Raw genomic sequence first — 23,307 nt, 5'->3', positions numbered from 1 at the left:
ATTTACACTACTACTCTGTAATGTTGTAGTTTTTCAATGGTATATAAAGCTCATTGCAGCCCCCATGGCTCCCGATTCAACCTGCTCAGCACACAGTATTTTTTCTCCATAGTTACCCTGGAAATATACTTTCATAATACTAGCATTATAAATCACATACTTATTTACTCGTTTGTATCCTAAACTGCTGCCTTTCTAGTTTTTACTATGAAAAATAGCTATAAAGATGAATTTATTGCCACACTTTTACCTTTATCCCTCTACTCTCTACAAAAAATTTGAAGGCAAAACAAATGCATGAAGGACATTCTGACATATATGAAGGTGTCTTAACAAACAGCAGCACAGTTGTGGGCATTTTACCAGCTCACACTGCCTTAGGCGCCTTAACAAAAAACACATAGTCCAACTTATTTAGTAAAATATGCCAGTTTTTCTAATATATGTATTTACAAAACATCTAACCTTATATGCCTGTGAGGGTCTTTACATCAGAGCAACATATAAAACAAGTGAAAATCTGGTAACTACAAACATAGACAGTAGAAACCTTGTTCTCCTTTCTCCTATTACTTTGCGTTTCCCGATACATGCTGAGTTCATTTGGAGAGGTAGGCAGAAAAGATTGACAGCTACCCCAATGTAAACACAGTGCTTATAAGTAATACATTGAGATAGAAAATCCAAAGAACAGCACAGGACAGCATTAGCCAAGAGCTTAGTTTGAATCTCAAATGATTATCAGCCACTCATGGTTTCAGTCTTGAGGTGGATGAATGATCCAGTTTCTCTTTAACTATAGTTATTACCAAATTAACAGTTAAATCAGTTACCAATCACTTATCAATGAATTAAGTGTCCTTATTCTGTTGAGATCATAAAAGCAGTTCCGAGTCTTTACAAAGCAGGTCTGAGAATGTACTATCATTAGGGAACTTAGGGTATACAAACTAAAATGGGAGGGCCAAGGAAAGTGTGGGTAAGTTTAAGTTAGCTCCAATAAATGAAGTACCTGCCAAGTCACCGTGCCTCTTTCATAGTCACAGATAGCCTGAGACTTGGAACTTAAGAAGCTTCAGGACACTTCTGAATTGAGTTAAAAGTAGGTTCACTAGAGACCACGCTGTAGATAAATTTTATGACTGGATTCAGTTGTTAGTATGGTTTACTGCAGTGATGCCTTTTCAAGCCCTTTAGTGCGGATGGGTGGTACTCGAGAACATGGACCAACTAATGCTTTTACATTCATCCAGAGTCTTATGTGTTGGGCACGGCCCTCATTCACAGGGATATGTACACAGCAATAATGTAACAGACAAATCCCTGCCAAAGAGTTTAAAGGACTACCAGGTAAGTCAAAACAGCTGGAGAATTTAGGCTGATATAGGCCATTATCTGAAGTATAAAATGAGAATATAAACATTTCAGGACATAGTTCCATAAAAATAAACAATATTCTTTCCTTATGTAAAATGAGTGTAATTTAACTTAGAGAATGAATTAAAATCTACTTGGTTGTTAAAGAGAGATACATCTCCCAAGGAGGGGGAATTCTCAGGAATTTATATACTTGTTTTCTTTTCTAAAAGAAAGTGTTTTAATTAAATTTACATTTTATACAATAGACTTAAAAATCTTATGAATTTAAAAAAGAAAGGCATTATCACTTTTCCCTATGTACTACTTGATTAGAAACAGTTCTGGCTTATATGAGATATGTAAAACTTTCTTATATAAATAGGGTTTCCCTTTTCTGGATGCAAAAATAAAAAGTGATTCCTTAGCACTTTTAGCACTTAAATACTAGAGTAAGACCAGGAGCATTTATGCAAATGTTAAGTACATAATAATTGAAACTAATACACAGACCAAAATTATGAATACTTCCTAGATAAATGGAAAAGAAGTGGTAGGATTTTTTAGTTGCTGTGCCTGCCAACAGGAACTGAATGCTTTACATTAGGAGGTTCTTTTTTATTTTGGAATTATTCACTTAAGTAAAAGTCAAAAGATGAAAGACCTGCAGTTTTTTAGAGATATATAAAATTTTCCATGTTGAAAATATGATGAGATCACTGATTCCATTTTTAAAATATTACACTAGTAATATTGAAAATTATCCTTTATACCTCAACTGGCTACTAGAAATTATGGACTAGAGGAAAAAAAATATTGAAGATTTAAGGTTCTGATTTTGATATAGTGAATCTAATCTAATCCATAACATTAGTGATACTCAGGGAAGATAAATTCTTGACATTTTCTTAAGAATCTTGGAACTGAAATGTATAAATTCCTTTCATCTAAAATGAAAAAGACCCTTTCCTGTTTAAACACATACGTTCAATACTAATAGAAACAAGATAAGGGATCACAGTGTTTACTAAAGATTTACAATCTTTTAGACTGAAATATTCATACAAAATTCCTAGTTTAATCTTCTCATCATCCTTGCCTTCTGGCAATTAAAAATATCATGAGGGGATGGGAAGGTGGCTCAGTGGTTTGATTCCTCAGCACCACATAAGCAGAAAAAAAAAATCATCTGACAGGATAATAGGTGGGACACTTGGCTTCATTTGCAAGGATGCTGCATTTGGAGTTGCCATTTGTTTACTACTTTTGTTTTTCAGGCAAAATAATGTGCACAGGAGAACTATAAGGAAACTACAGAAATCTGTTTTAAGGACATGCTAAAACACATCAATAGCTTTTTATTTAAATAGAAAAATCCAAACTTTGAGTTTGTATTTTAAAAATCATCATCACGGAAGTAATTAAAACAGTGTTTTACAGATTCTAAATTGAATTGTGAAACATCACTAGTATATCTACCAATACTTTTATCACTGCCTCCCAAGTCGTTTGACATGATTAGCAATCCTATCACAGGGTCTGTGAAAACGTCAAGGTAATTCTGTTGCCAAACTTAAGATGCTTTGACTAAACTACAGTAAGAAACTAATTACAAGTCATTTGATGACTTCACATTTTCTTGGTAAATCTTACTTTCTACAAGTTTATGTCGTTTTATAGCAGAAAAATGATGTAACAGTGAGGTTTTCTATTTCTCCCTTTTTGAGTCTTTAAACAACAGATACTGTATTTAACTCAAACACTAGGCAAGGTAGGAAGTTGTCCTGATCTGTGTACCAGAATGTGTTTTTTTTGTACTTCTTTCAAACTCATTAAAAACAGTTCTGGGAACAACCTTTTGTCCTTCTAAATCTCAATTAGAATTAGACAATATGTAAGTACCCAAAAGAACAAATACTCAAGATAACAAATACCCAAGATAATACCAAAGACGAAAGTGCTAAAATTTACTTAAAACAAAACTCCTGCACTGAAGGAAAAAAGTATAAATTACATAACTAACCTTCAAAAGTTAGCATGTAAACAGTAGTCTATCTTTAAATCATTGCCTTTCTAAAATATTCCATAGGAAATGTATAGGTGATGAAAGGATTTATGGACCTCAAATGCATTAATTTATAAAGTATCTTAAATACTGAAAAGGAGAAAGTAACCTAGCTATCTGGAGTAAGATGAAGCAAAATTTCAGTGATTTAATGCCTTTTAAAATGATCGTGCAATTTCCTTAGAACTGAGCAGTTTAAGTAGAAATAAATACTAGTACACACTAGAAGAGAAGGTTTAATAATTGATAAAAATGTACAAAAATATTCAAATCAGAAATGCTTTAGAATGTGTACCATGAAGTCAATACTTCTCAGTAAGTAGGGAAGGTCAGACCTCTTTAATGGAAAAAAAAAAAAAAAAAAAAGAAAAAGAAAAAGAAAAAGACCGTTAAAAAAAAAAATCAAGACAGTTGTTAAACGTGTTTTAGGTCAACATTGATTTTTTTTTTGTTTCTTTCTTTTAGACAAGAATATTTCAACTATCACTCAAAGTTTGGTGGCACATTCTTTAGTAGGTCCTTAAGGCAATATATTCCAACTAATGTACAATTTGATTTGATGTTAACTTTTTAAAACATCACCTCAAAATATATGCTCAAAATAATGCCCTCACAGTAGCCTTTTTAAAACGTAGTCTGATGTTCATAAAAAATAATGGTGGCTTTATTACAGTAGCGCTTATTAGCACCACTATAGTTAAGGGGTCTACCACATTTCCATCAAAAACACCTATTTCTTAGGAGCTCATCACAGGTGATTACATTGGCTTTAACCAGTTGGATAGTGCACAAAAAAGCAGTTTCATCAGTTGCTGGTGCTTTTCTTGTACTACATTATCAAAAATTTTTTATTTTATCTTCAAAATCCAACTTGTATAAAGTAAATCAAATACCTCATGACTTACACTTTGGAACAAAGTAGAGACATCTGCAGTTATCAGTAAATTGCCACCTTTAATCATCCTGCAGTGCCCTATGAAAGGGTCATAGAAAGACAGTTATGACCATAGGAAAATATGATTCTTGATACAGAATCATGTTATTTTCAATTTCCCTTGCTTCTATAAAGTCCACAATAACAATATTTAAATGAACTTTTTTTTTTCCTGTGATACAATTAAAACCCAGTGTTACTTAAATTGAACTTAAAATAGAGTCCCTGGTCAGAATTTGACTTTAAATCATACTATAAACATATTTGGTATAATTTATTGATCATCGTCCAGTTGTTCCAAAAGGGTTCTTCTGCGTTTTTCTAATTCCCCTTCACTCAGTTCACTGCCAGAAGTATCCCAATTACCCTGAAAAGACATTGAAGATAACTATAGTTAAAAAATAATGAGCCTGTGCAAAAAAGAAGCCATGATCTATATGGATTCTCCTCCACAAAGTTTAACAACTTGACCTCTTCCCTAAAAGCCACACAAGAGTTTCTCATTAAGTACTTATTTGTTGTCTTAGAGGATTTTTATGTAATGTTACTGTTTACACTAATACATAAACCAAGATAAATGGTCCACTGTTTTTTTCCTTCCTTTTTACAGAACTGAATATGAAACATCTCTTTCATAGTTAATGGAAGCCAGATTCAGCTCCTAGGTGATACAGTCCTTGCATATTTTTGCAGATTCTTTGATCCTATAAAAGGCAAAGCAGTAGACTCTTAAATATTCTGATTCTTATTTTTATGTAAATGTAGATCTTGGAGCAGGATAAGATGTACATTAAAAAAAACTCAAGCAATGATACTGTATTAATCATCTTCAAAAAAATCTGCTCTATAAGAACTGAATAGGAATAGAAGGACCAGGGCTTTTCCACACAGTTCATCCTCTCCATTAATGATTCAGAAGTGTAACTCTTGTGAAATCATATTTTACAAGGAAATGTAGAAATTATGAAAGACTGCATTATTGTATGCTGTCTTTCTCACATATTTTTATATAGGTATATACACATGCATACAGATACGTGTCTGTGTAGGTATATATGTATACGTGTGTGTGTGTGTGTGTGTGTGTGTGTGTGTATATATATATATATACACACATATATATAAAATGAGAAACTAATGATATTAGAATACTAACTTTGGCTTATATTTTCTTCCTATTTCTTTGTTCCCAACCTTTCTCCATCAATCACCGTTTGAAAAAGTTTGGAAAGTGGATTTAGGAATACTAACTACTATGGACACCTGGAGAACTGGAGTTAATTTTTCTAAAATTTTATACTCCTTAAACCAATTATACTACCAAAAACCAAGGCGAAATGTCCCGTGGCACATAGTAAAGAGAATGTACTCCATATATCCTTTCTTATGTTAAAAATATAGTTATGGAATGATATAGGCTTTTTTTTTCATAAAAGGAATAGAAAATTCAAGATCCTTAAAACATCTGCTAAGAAGTTACTTTATATGAGGAGCACTTTAACAGAATTTCCACTGTTTTCTTCAATGGTGGTAGACCTGGAAACAGTCTATTCTCTAACTAACACCATGGTTTTAACCTACTATCCATTTTTGCATTTTTCAAATTCAGGAATGAAATAATTGTAAGCACTTACAGATTCCTTTCCCGTCTTTTTCTTAGGTGATTTGTGTTTTGATTCTGATCTTTGTCTAGTTCTTTCTTTTTCACTTTCCCGGTCTTTTTCCTTTTTATCCTTCTCTCTTTCAGTATCTGACTCAGGAGAGTCCTATAAAAATAAAAAGCACCAAGTTAGCATTTTGACAAGTATATCAGTCTATTTCCAAATATTTGACTATGTGCTTTGTAGAGTGGTGAAATATAATTTGAATTGTTAAATCAGGACTGATGAGATTTCCCCAAGATTCACTGAATGGACAGCATGACTGTATTATCAAATCCAGCCTTGTGGTAATACTCATTTTGTAAAAGCTCCCTAAGAAATCTAATATACAGTACAAGAGCAAAAACATATTTTTATTTGTGCATACTTATTAACTTTGGAGACCAAAGCCAGGAAAGCACTGGTGGCTCACACCTGTAATCCTAGCTACTCACAACGCTAAGATCTTGAGGCTCACAGTTTGAAACCAGCCCCAGCAGGGAAGTTCCTGAGACTTATCTCTAGTGCAACCACCAGAAAACTGGAAGTGCAGCTGTGGCTCAAAATGGTAGTGTGTTAGCCTTAAGCAAAAGAACTCAGGTCCAGTACCCAGACCCTGAATTTAAGCCCCACAACCAGCAAAATATAAATAAAAATTTGTAGAGCAGGATAGGAATCCTAATAGTTGTGTACTTTTTGTTCAAAGTTGACCAAATGATTTAAATGGCACAAGTAAGTATATCAAATGCCAGTGCCCACCTGAACTGGTGGGACTATATAGAACTGCATTAACAGAAGGTTCTAAGGCTACTCAGGAAGCTAAGGGCAAAGCCCAACGTGACTGTAAAAACTAAGGACAACCTGAGTGAAAAATCAGAAGCTTGCTTACAGATTTATGTCTCCTCTTTTTGCTTTTCTTCTTATGCTTTTTTGACTTCTTGTAACTTCTCTCTGAGAAGCAAAAAAGAAAATAACATGTCAGAATACCAGGACTCACGTGTCAATGACTATAAGTCAAGTAAACAGAAATGCTCACCAGACTCAGCACTAGAAGAATGTTCAGAAGCGGAACGGGACTCTGATCGCTGTCTTTTTTTCTTTGAATGACTGTCATCGTCATCTGAATCTGATCCCTAAATATACAAATGTTTCCTTAAGAACAAAGCCAACTGATATTTTATTCACTCATGGTGCCACTTAAGAAAAAAGGTCCTTACCGATCGAGAGCGGGAGCGTTTCCTATGATGTTTTTTTGACTTTTTAGAGTGTTTCTTGTTCTTTGAATGATGATGTTGACATTCATGCTTATTGGGGCAAAGGAAAAATAAAAAAATTGAGAATTTACATTAGCAGTGAAATGCAATGACATTCAGGCATGGTTTTTCTAATAAGTTGGCTGGCTCTTGGTAAGCCACAAGCTATAAAATACAAACTGTTGGGCTGGGAAGGTGACTCAGTGGTAGAGCGCTTGCCTTGCATGCATGAGGCCCAGGGTTTGATTCCTCAGCACCACATAAGCAAAAAGAAAAAAGCCGGAAGTGGCACTGTGGCTCAAGTGGTAGAGCGCTAGCCTTGAGCTGAAGAGCTGAGGGACAGTGCCCAGGCCCAGAGTTCAGGCCCCATGGCTGGACCCAAAAAATAAATAATAAAAAATAAAAAAACAGAATTAAAAAAAAATACAAACTGTTTTCTGTTTTTCCTTTATAAGAAATTTATAAAAATTTTTTTTTGAAGTACAAGGGCTTGAACTTAGGGACTGTGGTTGCTAGGCAAATGCTGTACCACTGCTAGCCCTTTGTTTTAGGTTTATCTAGAGCTGGCTTCCTGAATAGTGGAGGATTATTAGAAACATATACCCAAGGGCTAGCTTGTATTGTCCAGATGGGGTCCTATTTTGCCCAGGCAGGCCATGAATCATGATCCTCCCAGTCTTTACCTCCCAAGTAGCTAGGATTAACAAGTGTTGAGTCACTGTGCCCAGCAAGAAAAATTTAGATTAATGAGTCAATGAAACTAACATGAAATCTGTTAAGACCAGTATTAATATCCCAGCCAACCTTGTAGACTTGTTTCAATTTATAAGTTTCTACAGAAATAAAACATTCCATACTACCCAAGATACCACATTTGCATAAAAGCAGTGTAAAATATACTTGGATTTAAACTCTGGGCCTTGTATTTTCTAGACTGGTTTTCCCTCTTACTAGTTATTTATTTTTTGGGTCCAGTCGTGGGGCCTGAACTCTGGGCCTGGGCGCTGTCCCTCAGCTCTTCAGCTCAAGGCTAGCGCTCTACCACTTGAGCCACAGCACCACTTCCGGCTTTTTTCTTTTTGCTTATGTGGTGCTGAGGAATCGAACCCAGGGCCTTAGGCATGCAAGGCAAACGCTCTACCACTGAGCCACCTTTGGGGTTTGTTTTCTGTCTGGGCTTCCCCTCAATCACTCTTGACTTCCAATGGGTTACTGGAATCACAGGCACACACCACTGAATCCAGCCATGGATATGGAGTCTCTTGGACTTTTATGGACACTCTGCGTTGATACTGTGACTTCAATCTCATATTTCTACATAATTTTGGATGGCATCATGTGCCAGAGTGCCCAACTATGGAGTAAGTAAGAAGCCTTGTGAACTTTTCTGCCCAGAATGACTGTAAATCATGATCCTCCCATTCTCAGACTTCCAAGATAGCTAGGATTAGAAGGCTAAACTACCTAGCAACTTTTTCTTTTTTATAACATTTCAACCAGTTATGAGAAACAAAATTACCTCAAGCACATGCATAAAATCTTTAAATATTCTCTTTCTTTCAGATTCTAGAGTTATGTCTTCAAATGCTGGCTCTTTTACAAATCTCTCCCGGATCTGGAAATTTAAGGTATGGTATACATATATAAACAAACATATCAATATACCTAAAAGGAGCTGTATCAGTAAGTGAAAACTGTGATAAACCCATATCCTCAAAGGGCACTATTTTCTTCCTTCAACCGTCATTTTTAACAAAAATTCCTTAAAAGTTGAAGTGGATATACTTTTGGTATATATTTAATATACTTTTTGTATACTATAAAGATATTTAATGTATTCTACAAGTATTTTAAGCTTCTGTGGAATTTTCCTGTAAACAATAATTATAGAAAATTTACAAATAAACATACATCTTCCCAGACAGCATCCAACTCTATTGGAGGAGTAGCTTGTTTCAACATGCTCTTGAATGCAGATTCTTTCCTTTTCATTTTCCGAGCTTCCTCTTTTTCTCTTTCACGTTCTCGGGCCTCTGCCTTTTCCAGCAACTATTAGAAAAATTGTATTGAACCAGTTACACTGTTATCTGTTTAGAAGAGACTTCACATCTTAGAAAACTTCACATCTTGAATAATTAGGGGAATTAGTCAATTAATTTAAGCCAAGGAAGCTTAGCATAGGCCATTGTTTTCTTTCACCTTACCTGCAAGACTGTTTATGTTATATCTATATCCCCTTATTTTAGTAGTCTACATTGTACATATCTTAGCTGAATAAACTCCTAACTGCACCATTAAAATAAGGTTTTTAATTTTCTATAATAAACTTACACTATTGAAAGCCAGCTTGATATTTCCGGCATCCAAAGTAGTTGATCTTTTAGTTGAACTGATTATTGCCACAAAATCTTCAAAAGTAGTATTTACTTCAACTACAAATCCTTTATCCTAAAATCCAGAAATCTTGTTATAAATAACACACAGAAAAAACTGAAAAATTTTAAGTAAAATATGTTAATAGGTGTTATTTACCTTTAGAATGTCTTTTATTATCTTTTTTTCATCATGATAACGTGCTTTAAGATCCTCAACATAAAACTTGAAAAGATCAAGTGCAGTTGATCCTAATGAAAAAACTAAAGAAGTCAAAAGCTAGCTCTAACCAAAGAGCTGCAATTACTTTTTTTTTTGTTTATAAAACAAACATAAAACATCCTTCCCCCCAACACAACCAACTTCCCCCTTTGCCCCTTTCAACTACTATTGAAACTATAAGTTTGGAGAGAAAAGAATCTCACCAGGCTGACCAAGCATATTAGTGAATCTAATGTCAGAACTAATAGTTGGATACAATTCCATCCAAGACGACATAGAATGTAGTTGTCCATGTTCATGTAATTCATCTAAAAATATCTGGGGAAAAATAAATTTGAAGTTATCTTTAGGCACATAAGAAATAAAAGTATAATATGAAAATACATTAATTACACAGCAACATTTGAATAGTTGAATATTCTACCAATGTTACCTAAATGTATAGGTGCAAGAGTATTTATTTGATAAAAACAAAAATTATACACACAACTATACACAATGATTCAAAAATCGGCTATTAGCTAATTCAAGTAAAACTTAAAAAATAATATATATACATTTCTGATTTTAAATCTTGCCTAAGCCATATTTTAGTTACATTTGAAATCTAAAGGTTTTAACAGATGCTTCAAGCCTCTAACATATAGTTCCCCCAAAGTAAAAGAGCATTATCTGATTTCAAAACTATTTCCTTTCCTTCGAATTACTATTATCCTTTACATGTAAGTCATTTTTTTTTTAAAAAGCGGTTCTACTTTCCCCTTTCCCCTGCTTACCTATTGTTAACTTTCAGAGCAACATAGGCATTTTAGTAACATCAATTTCTATAGTTCCTATTTACCTCAAACCTTAGTTTCTAAGGGAATTATAACCCACAATTTTTCTTCTTAAAATACAGTAACACTCACCAAATGTAGCTTCTGAGCATGTAAGTAGTGGCTAAGCTGAACTATGTGCCTTAAATATAATAGACAATGATTTCTCAAAATTTAGTACCAAAACCCCAATTTAAAAAATACTGATGTTAAAATTATTAAATTTTAGATATCCCAGGAGGATCAGATTAACATTTATTTTAAATGATCAAGTTAGATCTGGTGGCTCACACCCGTAATCCTAGCTACTCAGGAGGCTGAGATCTGGGGCTCATGGTTCGAAGCCATCCCAGGCAGGAAAGTCCATGAGACTCGTCTCTCTAATGTACCACCAGAAAACTGGAAGTAGAGCTATGGCTCAAAATGGCAAAGCAGTAGCCTTGACCAAAAGAGCTCTGAGACTGCACACAGGTGCTAAATTCAAGTCCTACAACCAACCAAAGAAAAAAATCCAGTTAAAATAGCATATAAAGCACATTTTTTTTTTTTTGGAGCTACAAACATGTTCATACAATCTTACTGATCAGAATTTCTTTTCTCAAATTCCGTTTATTCAACATAAATCCAGCTGTGTTGTCACCAGTTTTCTCTCACTTGCTAACTTACTTTTGATCTTTGTAACAAGTTTAGGAATTATCTTCAGGGATCTTAGAATCTGTTTCTATTTTATCTATCTACTTAGATTGTATTTATTTTACTTCCAAGGATTTAAGTGTTTGTGCCTTTTCTGTTTTAGGGGTGATGGTAGACTCATACATTTTAAGATGTTTGTCCACATGGTTAGTGTATATGCACAAAATGCCAATAGCACCTTTCCCTCAAATGCAACAATCAAAGGATTTTCCTGGTTGAAAAACCACTGCCTGATATCCAATTCATTATTAACTTTTCTGCACCACCATCCATCTTTTTTGTCATGTTCATATATTTTTCACTAAATAACTTTTGGGTTTTTTTTTTTTTTTTTTTTGTCAGTTGTGGGGCTTGAACGCTCGGGCCTGGGTGCTGTCCCTGAGCTCTTCAGCTCAATGTGAGCACTCTACCTATCACTTGAGGTGAGGCAGCCACAGTGCCATTTCTGGTAGTTAATTGGAGATAAAAGTCTCATGGACTTTCCTGCCTGGGCTGGCTTTGAACTGCAATCCTCAGATCTCCGCCTCCTGAGAAGCCAGGATTACAGGAATGAGCCACCGGCACCCGGCAAAATGATTTCCTTTTTTTTTTTCTTCTGTCATGGGGCTTGAACTCTGGGCCTCAGCTCTTCAGTTCAAGGTGAGTACTCTACCACTTGAGCTACAATACCACTTCCTTCTTTTTGTTAGTTGTGAGGCTTTAACTCGGGGCTCCTTAAAAGTCTTTCATCAATCCTTTCCATAACTTAACATAAACCTGACCACTAATTTTTAAAGTAAGAAAAAGATCACCAATTTCTTTGCTATGGACGTTACAAAAATTTATTACCCAATTGGCCAATAAATATTCAATAAAAATAAACAAAAATGTAATAAAAATAAATGTCCAAAATAGCCATTATTACTGAAACATTTCTATTTCTAATCTTTTATTGTAAATGTCAATGTTCTCCTAAATTCATTTTGCTAAAATTCTACATATACCTTTGAAAAATAGAATAGCACAAAAACATTTTCAGGTTGATGAAAATCTTAATGTAACAATAACAGTAAGCATAAATTTTTTAAGTTATACATATATGTAATAATCTGATTTAAAGCCATATTTAGAGTTAACTGAAGATTCATATTATGATCTCTTCATTAAAATTTTCATTAAAATATCAGAAACAGCAGCATTTCTAATATTCTACAGTGCTTAATATTTTATATCACATTCTCACACTGTATTACCTTTCATGAACCTCTTTATTTTAAACCACTGCAAATTTAAATTTTCATAGATGCATTAAAGCTCAAAGTTGAAGGAGAATATGATACCTTAAAAAACAAATCTGATCTCTCCTTTCTTGGCAAGATAGCTGATTATATAAAAAGTATTTTTTCCAGATGGGACCTGGTGGCACACACCCATAATCATAGCTACTCAGGAGGACTAGACATAGAGGAAATTGTTTCAAAGCCATGGCTCAAGATGTAACAGAGCACCAACTGTGAATAAGCAAGCTGAGACTTGAGGCCTTGAGTTCAAGGCCTCATACTAGTACCACCACAACCAAATCAACAAAAAACTGAGGTTTCCTAGCCTGTTTTATACCCAGTTGTGAACATGGGGCTAAAATTTGAAAAACTACATATGAATAATAGAGGTGAACAAAACTTCTATAACTCTGGATTTTAAAACAGAACTGTCCTTCGAATTTTCCAGATTAAAATCTAATTGACCATGTAGTCAAGACTCAGGTGATAGGTCATATGATTCCACTGGTATCAATATGATATAGAAACTAAGAAATGCAAAATCTCAGATTCCACCCCAGACATACTGAATCAAATCATTAAGAGTGAAGCTCAATATTCTATATTTTTAATAATCTTCCAAATGATCCTCTAGAAAAATCACCAAGATAAAGAACTTACTACAACAGTAAGTTTTAAAGGAATATGGACTAAAATAATGCTATCAATATGGCATTAAGATGGTTAATGACTTGACATGGTAGGAGGAGAATTTTTTTTTAAAAACTCTTTAGGTAATTCTGTTATACACGAAAAATCCTCAAGGATTAAAATATGTCCTTAACCTAAACCAAATAGACTATTATTTTAAGAAACTAGTTCACGTGAGCCACTATAACTTAATTTTTTATCCTTTCATGAAAGCCTATAACCAAGAGTGCATGGTTTTAAATCCTAGCTCTACTTGAGGTAGTTACTTCACCTATCTGCATAGATACAACCAAACAGTATCTATCCTTACAAGGCTGTCATTAACATTGAGATTACAGAGTCAAATGTTTAACAAAGTCATCAGTAAATGCTAATTGCAATTACAACAGTTATTGAAATGGGTAATCTGGTTAAAAGGAATGAAGAAAATTTACTATTCTTCTATAACATTTTAAATTATTATTAATAAAGGACCACTGGAGTTGGGTGCCAATGGCTTACACCTATAGCCATAACTATGTAGGAGCCTGAGATCAGAAAGGTCCAGCCCAGGCAGAAAGGTCTAGAGATTTTTTTCTTAAAACAAAACAAAACAAAACAAACAGCAAGAAGCTGGGTTAGTAGCACAATGCAAATGGTAGAGTACCAGCTGAGTAAGCAAGCTAGGATGCTGGGCAGGTATAAGGCCCAGAGGTCAAATTTCATTCTAGGGATGGAGAAAAAAATGGTAACTGGAGATAAAAAAAGAGCCACTGGTTAAAGGACAACTTCTATGTATAGAGAATGTCTGATTCTCAAACTACATATTATTTCTCATGTTCTCTGGAAACTACACATCGATTACTAATGACATGTCACAGATTTTGTTTCAGTCATCCTATATCTTATTTTGTTTTCTTCAACTAAAACCTTATTAATGCTCACTCTAAATAATATCTACAAGTCTATCTTCCCTTGCCTAAAGTAACTCAATAACGTAGATTGATAACTATTGAAATTACAGAGCTAAATATGTAAATGATAACGTCTTTATCATTGTTCAAGCTCAGTCACCATAGTATAAATTAAGCTAGAATTGAGATTTTTTTATTACCTGAAAAGATTCCCTATTTTTACGCTGTCGTCTCCTTTCTCTCAGCAAACTCTTCTGTTTTTCTTCTTCTTCTTCCTTTTCTAAAGCTCGAATGTGTTCTTCAAAGCAAATTAATGCATCTTCTTTATCCATGTCTACAATGGTTTTCAGATAAAGAATTGTTTCAAATATTAATAAGGAAAAGTTTGACTATATGATGAATTAACTGAGTACAGATTACAAATTCACTGTCCAAAAATACTTGTTTTTAAATTAAAATAGTATTTGTAATGATTTTTTTTTTGGGGGGGGGGGCAGCATTAAGGTTTGAATTTACATTCCCTAGGCTCTACCACTTGGGCCAGCCATTGTAATGATGTAAACAGTCAAGTTTTATGGGAAATTTTACTAAAAAATTAGGACAAAAGAAACAGTATGAACATAGTAGAGGACATAAAATTGATGTGTCAAAATATGTCAGCAACATCATATTTCCAAAGACCTTTTCAGAGTAGTCTATCACTTTTTGGGAAATTAGGGTACCTGGGCTTTTACTCCATGCCTTCCATAAGGCTTTTTGCTCAATGCTGCCACAATTTCATTGTGTGAACAAAATAGCATGTATTTATATAAATTTAGACAGATATATCACTAGGCAATATAGTCTTATAGAAACACCACTGATAAACAGCATATCATTAACTAAAACATCTGAGAAATAGTATATTATAAACTAAAGCATAATTATATAGCATGTAACTGCATAAAATTCTATGTCCCACCGAAAAGAACACTGAGCCAAAGTTTTTAGAGAAGTGGTAAACAAAATGGTTATAATCTAAAAGGCAGCCAGGGAAGCCAGAAAAGAAGGTACTTGAGAAAGCCTAATGTAAGGTAATGGAAATGCTTTTGCTTTTAACAAAACTCTGAAGTTACAACCCTGGGTATATAAGCATGGATCAGTGCTAGAGCAATGCGTAGCATGCTGGAAAGCCCTACGGTTGGTTCTCCAGCACACCTGTATAAAAGATACTACACTACCCCAGTAAGTAAGCATAAGGAAAATATGGTTGATTTAAATATAAATGGTATAGATTAATTCCACAATAACTCCAACTTATGATTTACATATTTTAAGAATTATGTTAAAGTTAACTAAAAATTCCGGAGAAATTTTGTTCTCAATTACCACGGAAAAAGAAACAATATACTTGAAAATGCAACATTTGTACCAAACTACTGTGTAAAACTGAGTAAGTAATTTCATACAAAAACAAAATGATTCTACATTACTGATGGGCACTGTTTAATACCGTATTTCTTATTTGGTCATTAATCTTACTCTGTAACTCCTCATCTTCTGCAAAAGTTGGATTATCCATCAGATACTGCTGGGCTTCAGACCAAGTAGTAGAGTAAGTTACATTAGCCATGTTGTCAAGAATGTTTTTTAAGGCTTCCCAATTCCTCTTTCGTAATTGCTTTGCTTGTTCCTGTAACAAAAATATAGATATACCTTTTGAAATTCAAAGAAATTATGACACTTGAATTGCAATTATTGAAGATTTCTTTACATTCTGATTAATTTTGAATATTATGCATGAATTTAAATATCAGTGTTCTTGACCATGTCTCGAGAGACAGCATGAGAGGAACAGAGATAGAGGGAGAGAGAGAGAGAAAGAGAGAAAGAAAGAGAGAGAGAGAGAGAGCGAGAGAGAGAGAGAGAGAGAGAGTGTGTGTGTGTGTGTGTGTATGTGTGTGTGTGTTCGTTCATAGTGTTTTAACTCAGGGCTTTGGCACTTTCCTAGCTTTTGTTCAAGGCCAAATACTCTACCACTTGAGCCACAAATCCACTTCCAGCTCTTTGCAAGTTAAATGGTAATAAAATCCTTATGGAGTTACCTGCCTAGGCTAATTTTGGGCCACAGTCCTCCAATTTCAGCTCCCCCGAGTAGTAGCTAGAATTACAAGTGAGAGCCACCAGTACCCTCCCCAGCTCATAATCCTCCTTTTGTATTTTTATTTAAAAAAAAATGTTATTGTCAAGGTGATGTACAGAGGAGTTAGTCATATAAGTAAGGTAGTAAGTACATTTCTTGTCCAACTTGTTACCCTCTCCCCATTTTTCTCCCCCCAACTCCCCCACCCAATTGTACAGATTATTTCCAACATAGTGGCTTGTGAGTAATGCTGTTGCATTGGTTTCCCTCTCTGTCCTTTGTGTCCCCATTTTGTTGCTCCCCTTCCCTTCCTAACTCAGACAAATGTACATAAAATTTAAATGCTTTTTAAAGCTAGAATCTAAAAAAACATATTTTTTGTTTTTCTTGGCTCTGAACTCCGTAAGCCTTTCTTCCTATCGGACAGACACAGTCTATAACCTGAGTGACTATGTACAATCACATAATGGACTAACTAGTAAGGTCTTCACTTACCTTCAAGTGCACACACATATGTGCATATATATTTAATTTTATAAAACCCATATAATCATGTATATTTTCTCCAAGTGTTTATTATCCATTGGCAATCGACAATATACAATTTAACAGTATACTGTAAAGACATGAATGAATCAAGTGTTTTAAGGCATTATCCTACAAGTTAATTCTCATAGGAATAGTTGCACAATATTGCCAGTTCTGTAACAGAATCATGTGCTGTAAGTAAAAAGGCAAAAAAGAGAAGTATTTGTAAACCTGATGGGTTAAAAACAAGATTTTTTAAAAAGTATTTCTTACATTCTCAAGTGGTTGTCAGGTGGTCAATTAACAAAAATAGTTTGATAAAAGAGAACTCACACAGTACTTTTGATTGATAAAGACAGATGAAAAGACTTATTTGTTTACAAACAATATTCTTAATACCTTTTCTTTTTTTGACAGAAAGAACAAGACATCTTCATAGATTTCAAGACGATCACGTTCTGATATTGCATTCCAGACCTCCATCTCTCCAAACATTTGCTCTGCTTTCCTATTCATAAAGAAATTATTAATTTCACTAGTGTAGTAACATTTTATTATTATTATTATTTTTGTCAGTCCTGGGGTTTGAACTTAAGAGCCTAGGCATTATCCCTTTTGTTTTTGCTCATGGCTAGCACTCTACCACTTGAGTCACAGAGCCACTTTTGGCTTTTTCTGTTTATGTGTTACTGAGGAATCGAACCCAGGGCTTCATGCATGCTAGCTAAGTACTCTACCGCTAAGCCACATGCCCAGCCATGTTTTATTAATTTTAAACCAAATAAAAGCACCATGTGAATACTTGGTATACTCTTCCTCTGCCTGGCCAAGGAAAATGAATAAAATAGTGAAGGACTCAACGTTTCTAGAAATAAAAAATAAAATTCACATTGGGCAATAGTTTGTCATTGAGACTATCTCTATTCTCTTGGATAGCATAATAGATTATCAAGTTGCCCATAGAAGTAAATTTTATACTTTATAAAGTTACCAGAAATTTAAGTAACATGAAACTATGAAACATATGAACTAAAATACCAGAGCTCTTCATTGATACATTTCTGGAAGAGATAAAAAAAAGCAGCACACAGAAAATAAATAATAGTCTACTAAAAAAATTTTAAAACTGAATTATCCCCAAATTACCTAAAAAAGCAACCTAAACTTAAGAATACTACATAAAAACAAATGTTCAAAATATATACCTACTAATGAAAATAGCCATCTATTCCACAAATACAATACATGTCCACAAATGAAGTTAAACTTGACTACTGAATCCTCATTACTACATAGACTTAACTGCTGAGATTTTTTTTTTTGGTACCTTATGCAATTCACAATCATATGGACTTACTTAGTATCATCTACTGTGTATAATTTACTTGAAGAAAAAGTATGACAAAAACAGTAAGACTGATATGCATCATTAAAAGTCTTACTTGTATCTGGTTGTGGAAGTCATCTTCTCATGATTTTCAAGAAAACGCTGGAACGATTCCTTAGCCTCTTTATATTTTGACCTTGCTTCTTCTTTCTCTTCTTTCTCTGTCTGGACTTTATAGGCATTAAAAGCTTGCTTCTTTTCACTCAACTTTGCTAAAGCACTAAAAATTAGACAAAATATTACATACCATATAAAAGTAAAAAATAAAGGTAGGAGAATCAGATATTAGTGCTTTGAAAAAATAACTTCATGAATAAGTTAAGAAAATTCTTATAATTAATGGTTCTAAAAATTCTTGGATTTTTGGTTTTTATCACATATAATAATGTACTCTCAACACCCAAAACAATACATATGCTAGGGCAATCCATAGTGAAAATTTTGATCTGCTCAAAGTAAAATATTTTTTTAAAAGACAGTATTTATTACCTGTATCGTGGATCATTAATGATCATTTTCATAGCTTGTTCCCATGAAGCATTGGATGGTACCCGCTGAAAATCATTTAAATAAAAATTTCAAGTGAGAAAATGTCCAGTAATAGGAAACAACATACTCATAGTAAACAATTTTTTAAGGTGAAACCAATGTTTTATGGAAGTGCTGGTTGAAAACATAAATGAAAAATTTAACTTTAATTTTAGATTTTATGTTTTTTATAGACTACATTAAATAGACAATTGTTATGAAGAAAAAAGCTAATAAACATTAAAGTGGAAATATGCTGTGAAGTACCTTGTTTAAATGTTCCCAATTGTTCTTCAATAAAAACTCAGTTTTAAGCTGGATGTTGGTGGCTCATGCCTGTAATCCTAGCTACTCAGGGAGCTGAGATATGAGAATAGCAATTCAAAGCCAGTCCAGGCATGAAAGTCTGGGAGATGCTTACCTTCAATCAACTAACTACCGGAAAACCTCAACCACCAGAAAACCGAAAGTGGAGCTATGGTTCAAAGTGGTTGAGTGCTACCTTTCAGCCAAGAGTTCAAGAACAGTACCCAGACCCAGAGTTCAAGCCTCCTGACTGACAAAAACAACTCCCCCCCAAAAAACAAAAGAACAACAAAAAATTAAGTTTTATTTTCAGTCATAGTGCATGAGGTTTAGCATTTTCAATAAAGGCACCAACGTACATAAAGTGAAACTTCATTTACTCAGCAATTACTACATGTCATATTAAAATCTGTTATTAAAATACCTTTTCTTTCAATAATTCTTTAAATGCTTGCTTGGCCTCCTCCTTTGTATTCCAAGTATATGTCTTTTTTGCAGGCTGGCTCTCTTCTTCTTCTTTTTTGGGAGTAAAACTACAGACAAATAACACTTGAAGTAAATAAAAATACCTTAAATAAATATACAGTTTAGAAAATAAGAATACTCTCTAAATCCTAAAAACACAATTATTTGAAGAGAAATAAAGCCTACTTTTCTAAGGCTTCAGCTAGCAAGATCCTGTATAAATGACAAAATAAAACTTACAGATGGCTTAACCATAACATTTGGGTAGGTATGCATAAATATAGGATGCATAGATTAATCAAAATCATGCTAGGAAAACTGTGATCCATTATCCAAATCACATCCCTGTTATTTTCATAAATACCATTTTAATGGAACACAACTATGTTAATATATTTATGCTATTATAGCAGAAATAAATCACTATGATGACTATATAACATACACCGCCCAAAATATTATTTATTTTGTGAAAGTTTATTAAACAGGGATTTCAAACAAAAGAATGAACAAACATTAACAATGGTATTTGACTGGGGGAGGGGGTGTCATTCTGAATAACAGAAAACAGCATATACAAAAATTTAAGTACAACACTTAGAAAACAGAAGTACAATACTGGAATAGATTATAACAAAAATAAAAATATATCACATTTTCTATATTAAGTATCCGAAATTGAGACTTTGGAAGATTCAAAGTGTAGGCCTAGTGGCTCAAAACTGTAATGTTAGCTATTTGGGAGGATCACAGTTTGTGGCCAGTCTGGGCATAAATGTGTGAGACCATTTTCAATCAATAGCTGGATACAGTGGCATAAACCTGCCATCCTAGCTACATGGGAAAAATAAGCAGGTAGATCTTGGGTTAGGTTAGCTTGAGCTTACAAATGAGACACTATTAGAAAAGTAATGGAGGCATAAAAGGACTAGGAGCATGGCTCAAGTATTAGAGTGCTTGCCTACCAATGTGTAAGGCCCTGAGTTCAACAAGAACAACCAAAACAAAAACAAAAACAAAAAACACCAAAAAACTAGAGGAGGCAACAATGCTGGATAAGAAATGTACTCATTACCTTGCCCATGTAACTGTAACCCCTCTGTACAGTACTTTCACAATAAGAAACTTCAGGGCATTAAGGTCTGTGAGACACTTGTCTACAATTAATCACCAGAAAACCAGAAGTGGAGCCAAAGTGATAGAGCACCAGCCTTTAGCAAAAAAGCTCAAGGACAGCGCCCAAGGTTCATGCCCCATGACTAGTTAAAAAAAAAAAAAACAAAACCCCAAAACCCCAAACCACAATAGCTATCTATATTGCTGGGAGATGGTGGCTCGATCTGAGTATTGCAGTTCAAAGACAGCCTGAGCAGAGAAGTCTATGAAAGTATCTCCAAGTAAACACACACACACACACACACACACACACACACACACACACACACACACACACACACACACACACACACACACACACACACACACACACACACACACACACACACACACACACACACACACACACACACACACACACACACACACACACACACACACACACACACACACCCCACCCCCGAAGTAGAGCTGTGGCTCAAAGTAGTAGAGTACTAGCCTTGAGCACAAAAACTTAGGGACCTGAGTTCAAGCCTCATCTCACTGCTGAAAAAAAAAGAGGAGGGGTACTAATCCTGTTTCTTAATCATATATATATTTTTTACATTTATTTTGATTTTGGATACTGTATACAAATGATGTACCTTGACATACTGTATTTTTGCATTTGAGTTCCAAAACGTATCTTCAACTCTAGTTTCTAAAATTTAGGCAGAGAGCCTAAGTAGGTGGCTCAGTGGTAGAGTGCTTGCCTTGTATGCATGAGGCCCTGGGTTCGATTCCTCAGTACCACATAAGCAGAAAAAGCCAGAAGTGGCGCTATGGCTCAAGTGAGTGTTAGCCTTGAGCTGAAGAGCTGAGAGACAGCACCCAGGCCCCGAGTTCAGGCCCCATGACCGACCATAAATACATACATACATAAATACATAAATAAATAAATAAATAAAATTTCAGACATACTAGTTTTACCAAAGTTTGGTAATATGTCCCTTTTGAGGATGAATTTAAGGGCTTCATACCACTTGTCTAATGACTAAGTTTGCCATCTGTTTACTTACACATTATGTTCACTGACTAAGCTGAATTTATAATAAATCCAGTATTGATTTTCAGGAGAGAAACAGCTATACTTACTCAGCTACAGTTTCTTGCTTTGATGTTTCTTCTCCAGTATTACTGGATACTTCAACACTTGGATCTTGAATAGCTGTGGTATTAGTAAGTTGTGTTTGTTCCTCAGTTGATATAGTCACTGTATTTTCATTATCTACAACAGTAGCAACAATGGAAGTAACTTCTGGTTCAGGAACAACTGGAACACTTCCCACAGTATTAGAAGAAGTGGAAGCATTTGCTGCTGCAGCAGCTGCTGCAGCTGCAGCTGCTGCAGCAACAACAGCTGCAGCTGCTTCGGCAGCAGCCATGGTGCTCATAGTGGTGGGAATTTCTGTTGTAGGGACTGGGGCCGTTGATGCCGTGGTACACTCCTCTTGTTTGCTACACATTAAAAAAAGAAAAAAATTGTCATTTCACTTTTGCCATTACAAAACTAAATAGGTCACTTTCAAAACTAGTGTAACATCAAATGAGAGAAACAACTGAAGGACAGAAAGGTCCAATGATATTAAACTAGTAAGATATTCAGAAGGATTAAAATCTCAAACAACTATATTGTTTTATCCCCCTTGATGAGAGCTGACACTATAGGTATGTACCACCAAACCCAGCTACTAATATTAACTTTAATTCACAATAATGTATAATAAGCACTCATGCAATAGTTTTCACTTCAAAAGCCCAATAATTAAGTTGATAAAATAATACAACAGATTCTATTATCATGAATATTGACATATATCATAAGTTTCTGTAAGAACTTTAAAGCTCCTGCATTTCATTCACTGAAGACAAACTATGATATGAGATATATAGGTATATCATTTATTAATTCTCCAAATAAGTCTTAATTCAAAAAATATGTAGTCCATACTCAAATATTTATCTAGCAACGGCTACACCTAAGTAGATAACCTTCTTCGTAGACATCAAAGTATAAGGTATAACATGTTAGAAGTCATACTTTAAATTATAGTGTAAAGGAAGTAGCTTAAACAAAGGACAAAATTGGTATAGCACATTGATTTTCAAAATTGCTTACCTGCTTTCCTCAGCTTTAATCATGGCTATTAAAAAGAAAAAGGAAAGGTCACATACCACATGGTTTTCAAATACAATTACTGAAAACAATCTTAAAAAGGAGATATAGAAAAATATCATATAGTACCATATAGTAAGATCTAATTTAGCATCTGAAAAAAATTTAAAAAGATCACTTTTGAAAATCAAATGCTTGCTCTTGCTTAGAGAGCAGCAATTAACCAAGGGGGGAAAATTTTTTTTAATGCGTAGTTATTTGAAAAACTTTGGAAGATGCTATTTGTCCAAACTCTGCTGGCCTTGAAAGTCTACATAATTCTAGAATAAAACAGTATTTTCCCCTACTTTATTAGAAAAAAATTCTAAGTTCAAAATTATCGAGCCATAAAATTCCAGCATATTTTAATATTTGCATCATCAAGTAGGTAGATAGCTATGCAGAACAATTATTTGTATCAGGGTTATACCAGAAAGGAGCTTGATACTTTGGAAATGCATAAACTCA

General features: G+C 34.2%; 1 protein-coding gene across 9 annotated transcripts in view; it reads right to left on the bottom strand.

The window, feature by feature from the left end:
• Nucleotides 1-3,643: 3,643 nt before the first annotated feature.
• Prpf40a (pre-mRNA processing factor 40 homolog A) overlaps nt 3,644-23,307 on the bottom strand; it is a 48,313-nt gene continuing 28,649 nt past the window's right edge. For 5 of the 9 annotated variants that reach the window (XM_070023130.1, XM_070023132.1, XM_070023141.1 and 2 more), the window contains 18 exons: nt 22,804-22,828; nt 21,780-22,142; nt 19,489-19,597; nt 18,720-18,784; nt 18,286-18,450; nt 17,243-17,351; nt 15,715-15,865; nt 14,394-14,527; nt 10,047-10,161; nt 9,781-9,884; nt 9,580-9,696; nt 9,160-9,297; nt 8,768-8,863; nt 7,213-7,299; nt 7,032-7,128; nt 6,885-6,946; nt 5,990-6,121; nt 3,644-4,722 (listed from right to left, as the gene is read on the bottom strand). In XM_070023130.1, the coding sequence (XP_069879231.1) occupies nt 4,630-4,722; nt 5,990-6,121; nt 6,885-6,946; nt 7,032-7,128; nt 7,213-7,299; nt 8,768-8,863; nt 9,160-9,297; nt 9,580-9,696; nt 9,781-9,884; nt 10,047-10,161; nt 14,394-14,527; nt 15,715-15,865; nt 17,243-17,351; nt 18,286-18,450; nt 18,720-18,784; nt 19,489-19,597; nt 21,780-22,142; nt 22,804-22,828 (2,162 nt within the window). In that variant the 3' untranslated portion in view covers nt 3,644-4,629. The remainder of the gene's footprint in view (nt 4,723-5,989; nt 6,122-6,884; nt 6,947-7,031; nt 7,129-7,212; nt 7,300-8,767; nt 8,864-9,159; nt 9,298-9,579; nt 9,697-9,780; nt 9,885-10,046; nt 10,162-14,393; nt 14,528-15,714; nt 15,866-17,242; nt 17,352-18,285; nt 18,451-18,719; nt 18,785-19,488; nt 19,598-21,779; nt 22,143-22,803; nt 22,829-23,307) is intronic. The other 4 variants (XM_070023129.1, XM_070023131.1, XM_070023135.1 and 1 more) reach the window with 1 other exon arrangement.

The sequence above is a fragment of the Dipodomys merriami genome, unplaced genomic scaffold (assembly GCF_024711535.1).
Source record: "Dipodomys merriami isolate MVZ:Mamm:240054 unplaced genomic scaffold, mDipMer1.0.p SCAF_1, whole genome shotgun sequence".
NCBI classification, from domain to species: Eukaryota; Metazoa; Chordata; class Mammalia; order Rodentia; family Heteromyidae; genus Dipodomys; species Dipodomys merriami.
Note: the sequence above shows the minus strand (reverse complement) of the source record. Positions and strands in the feature narration are given on the sequence as shown.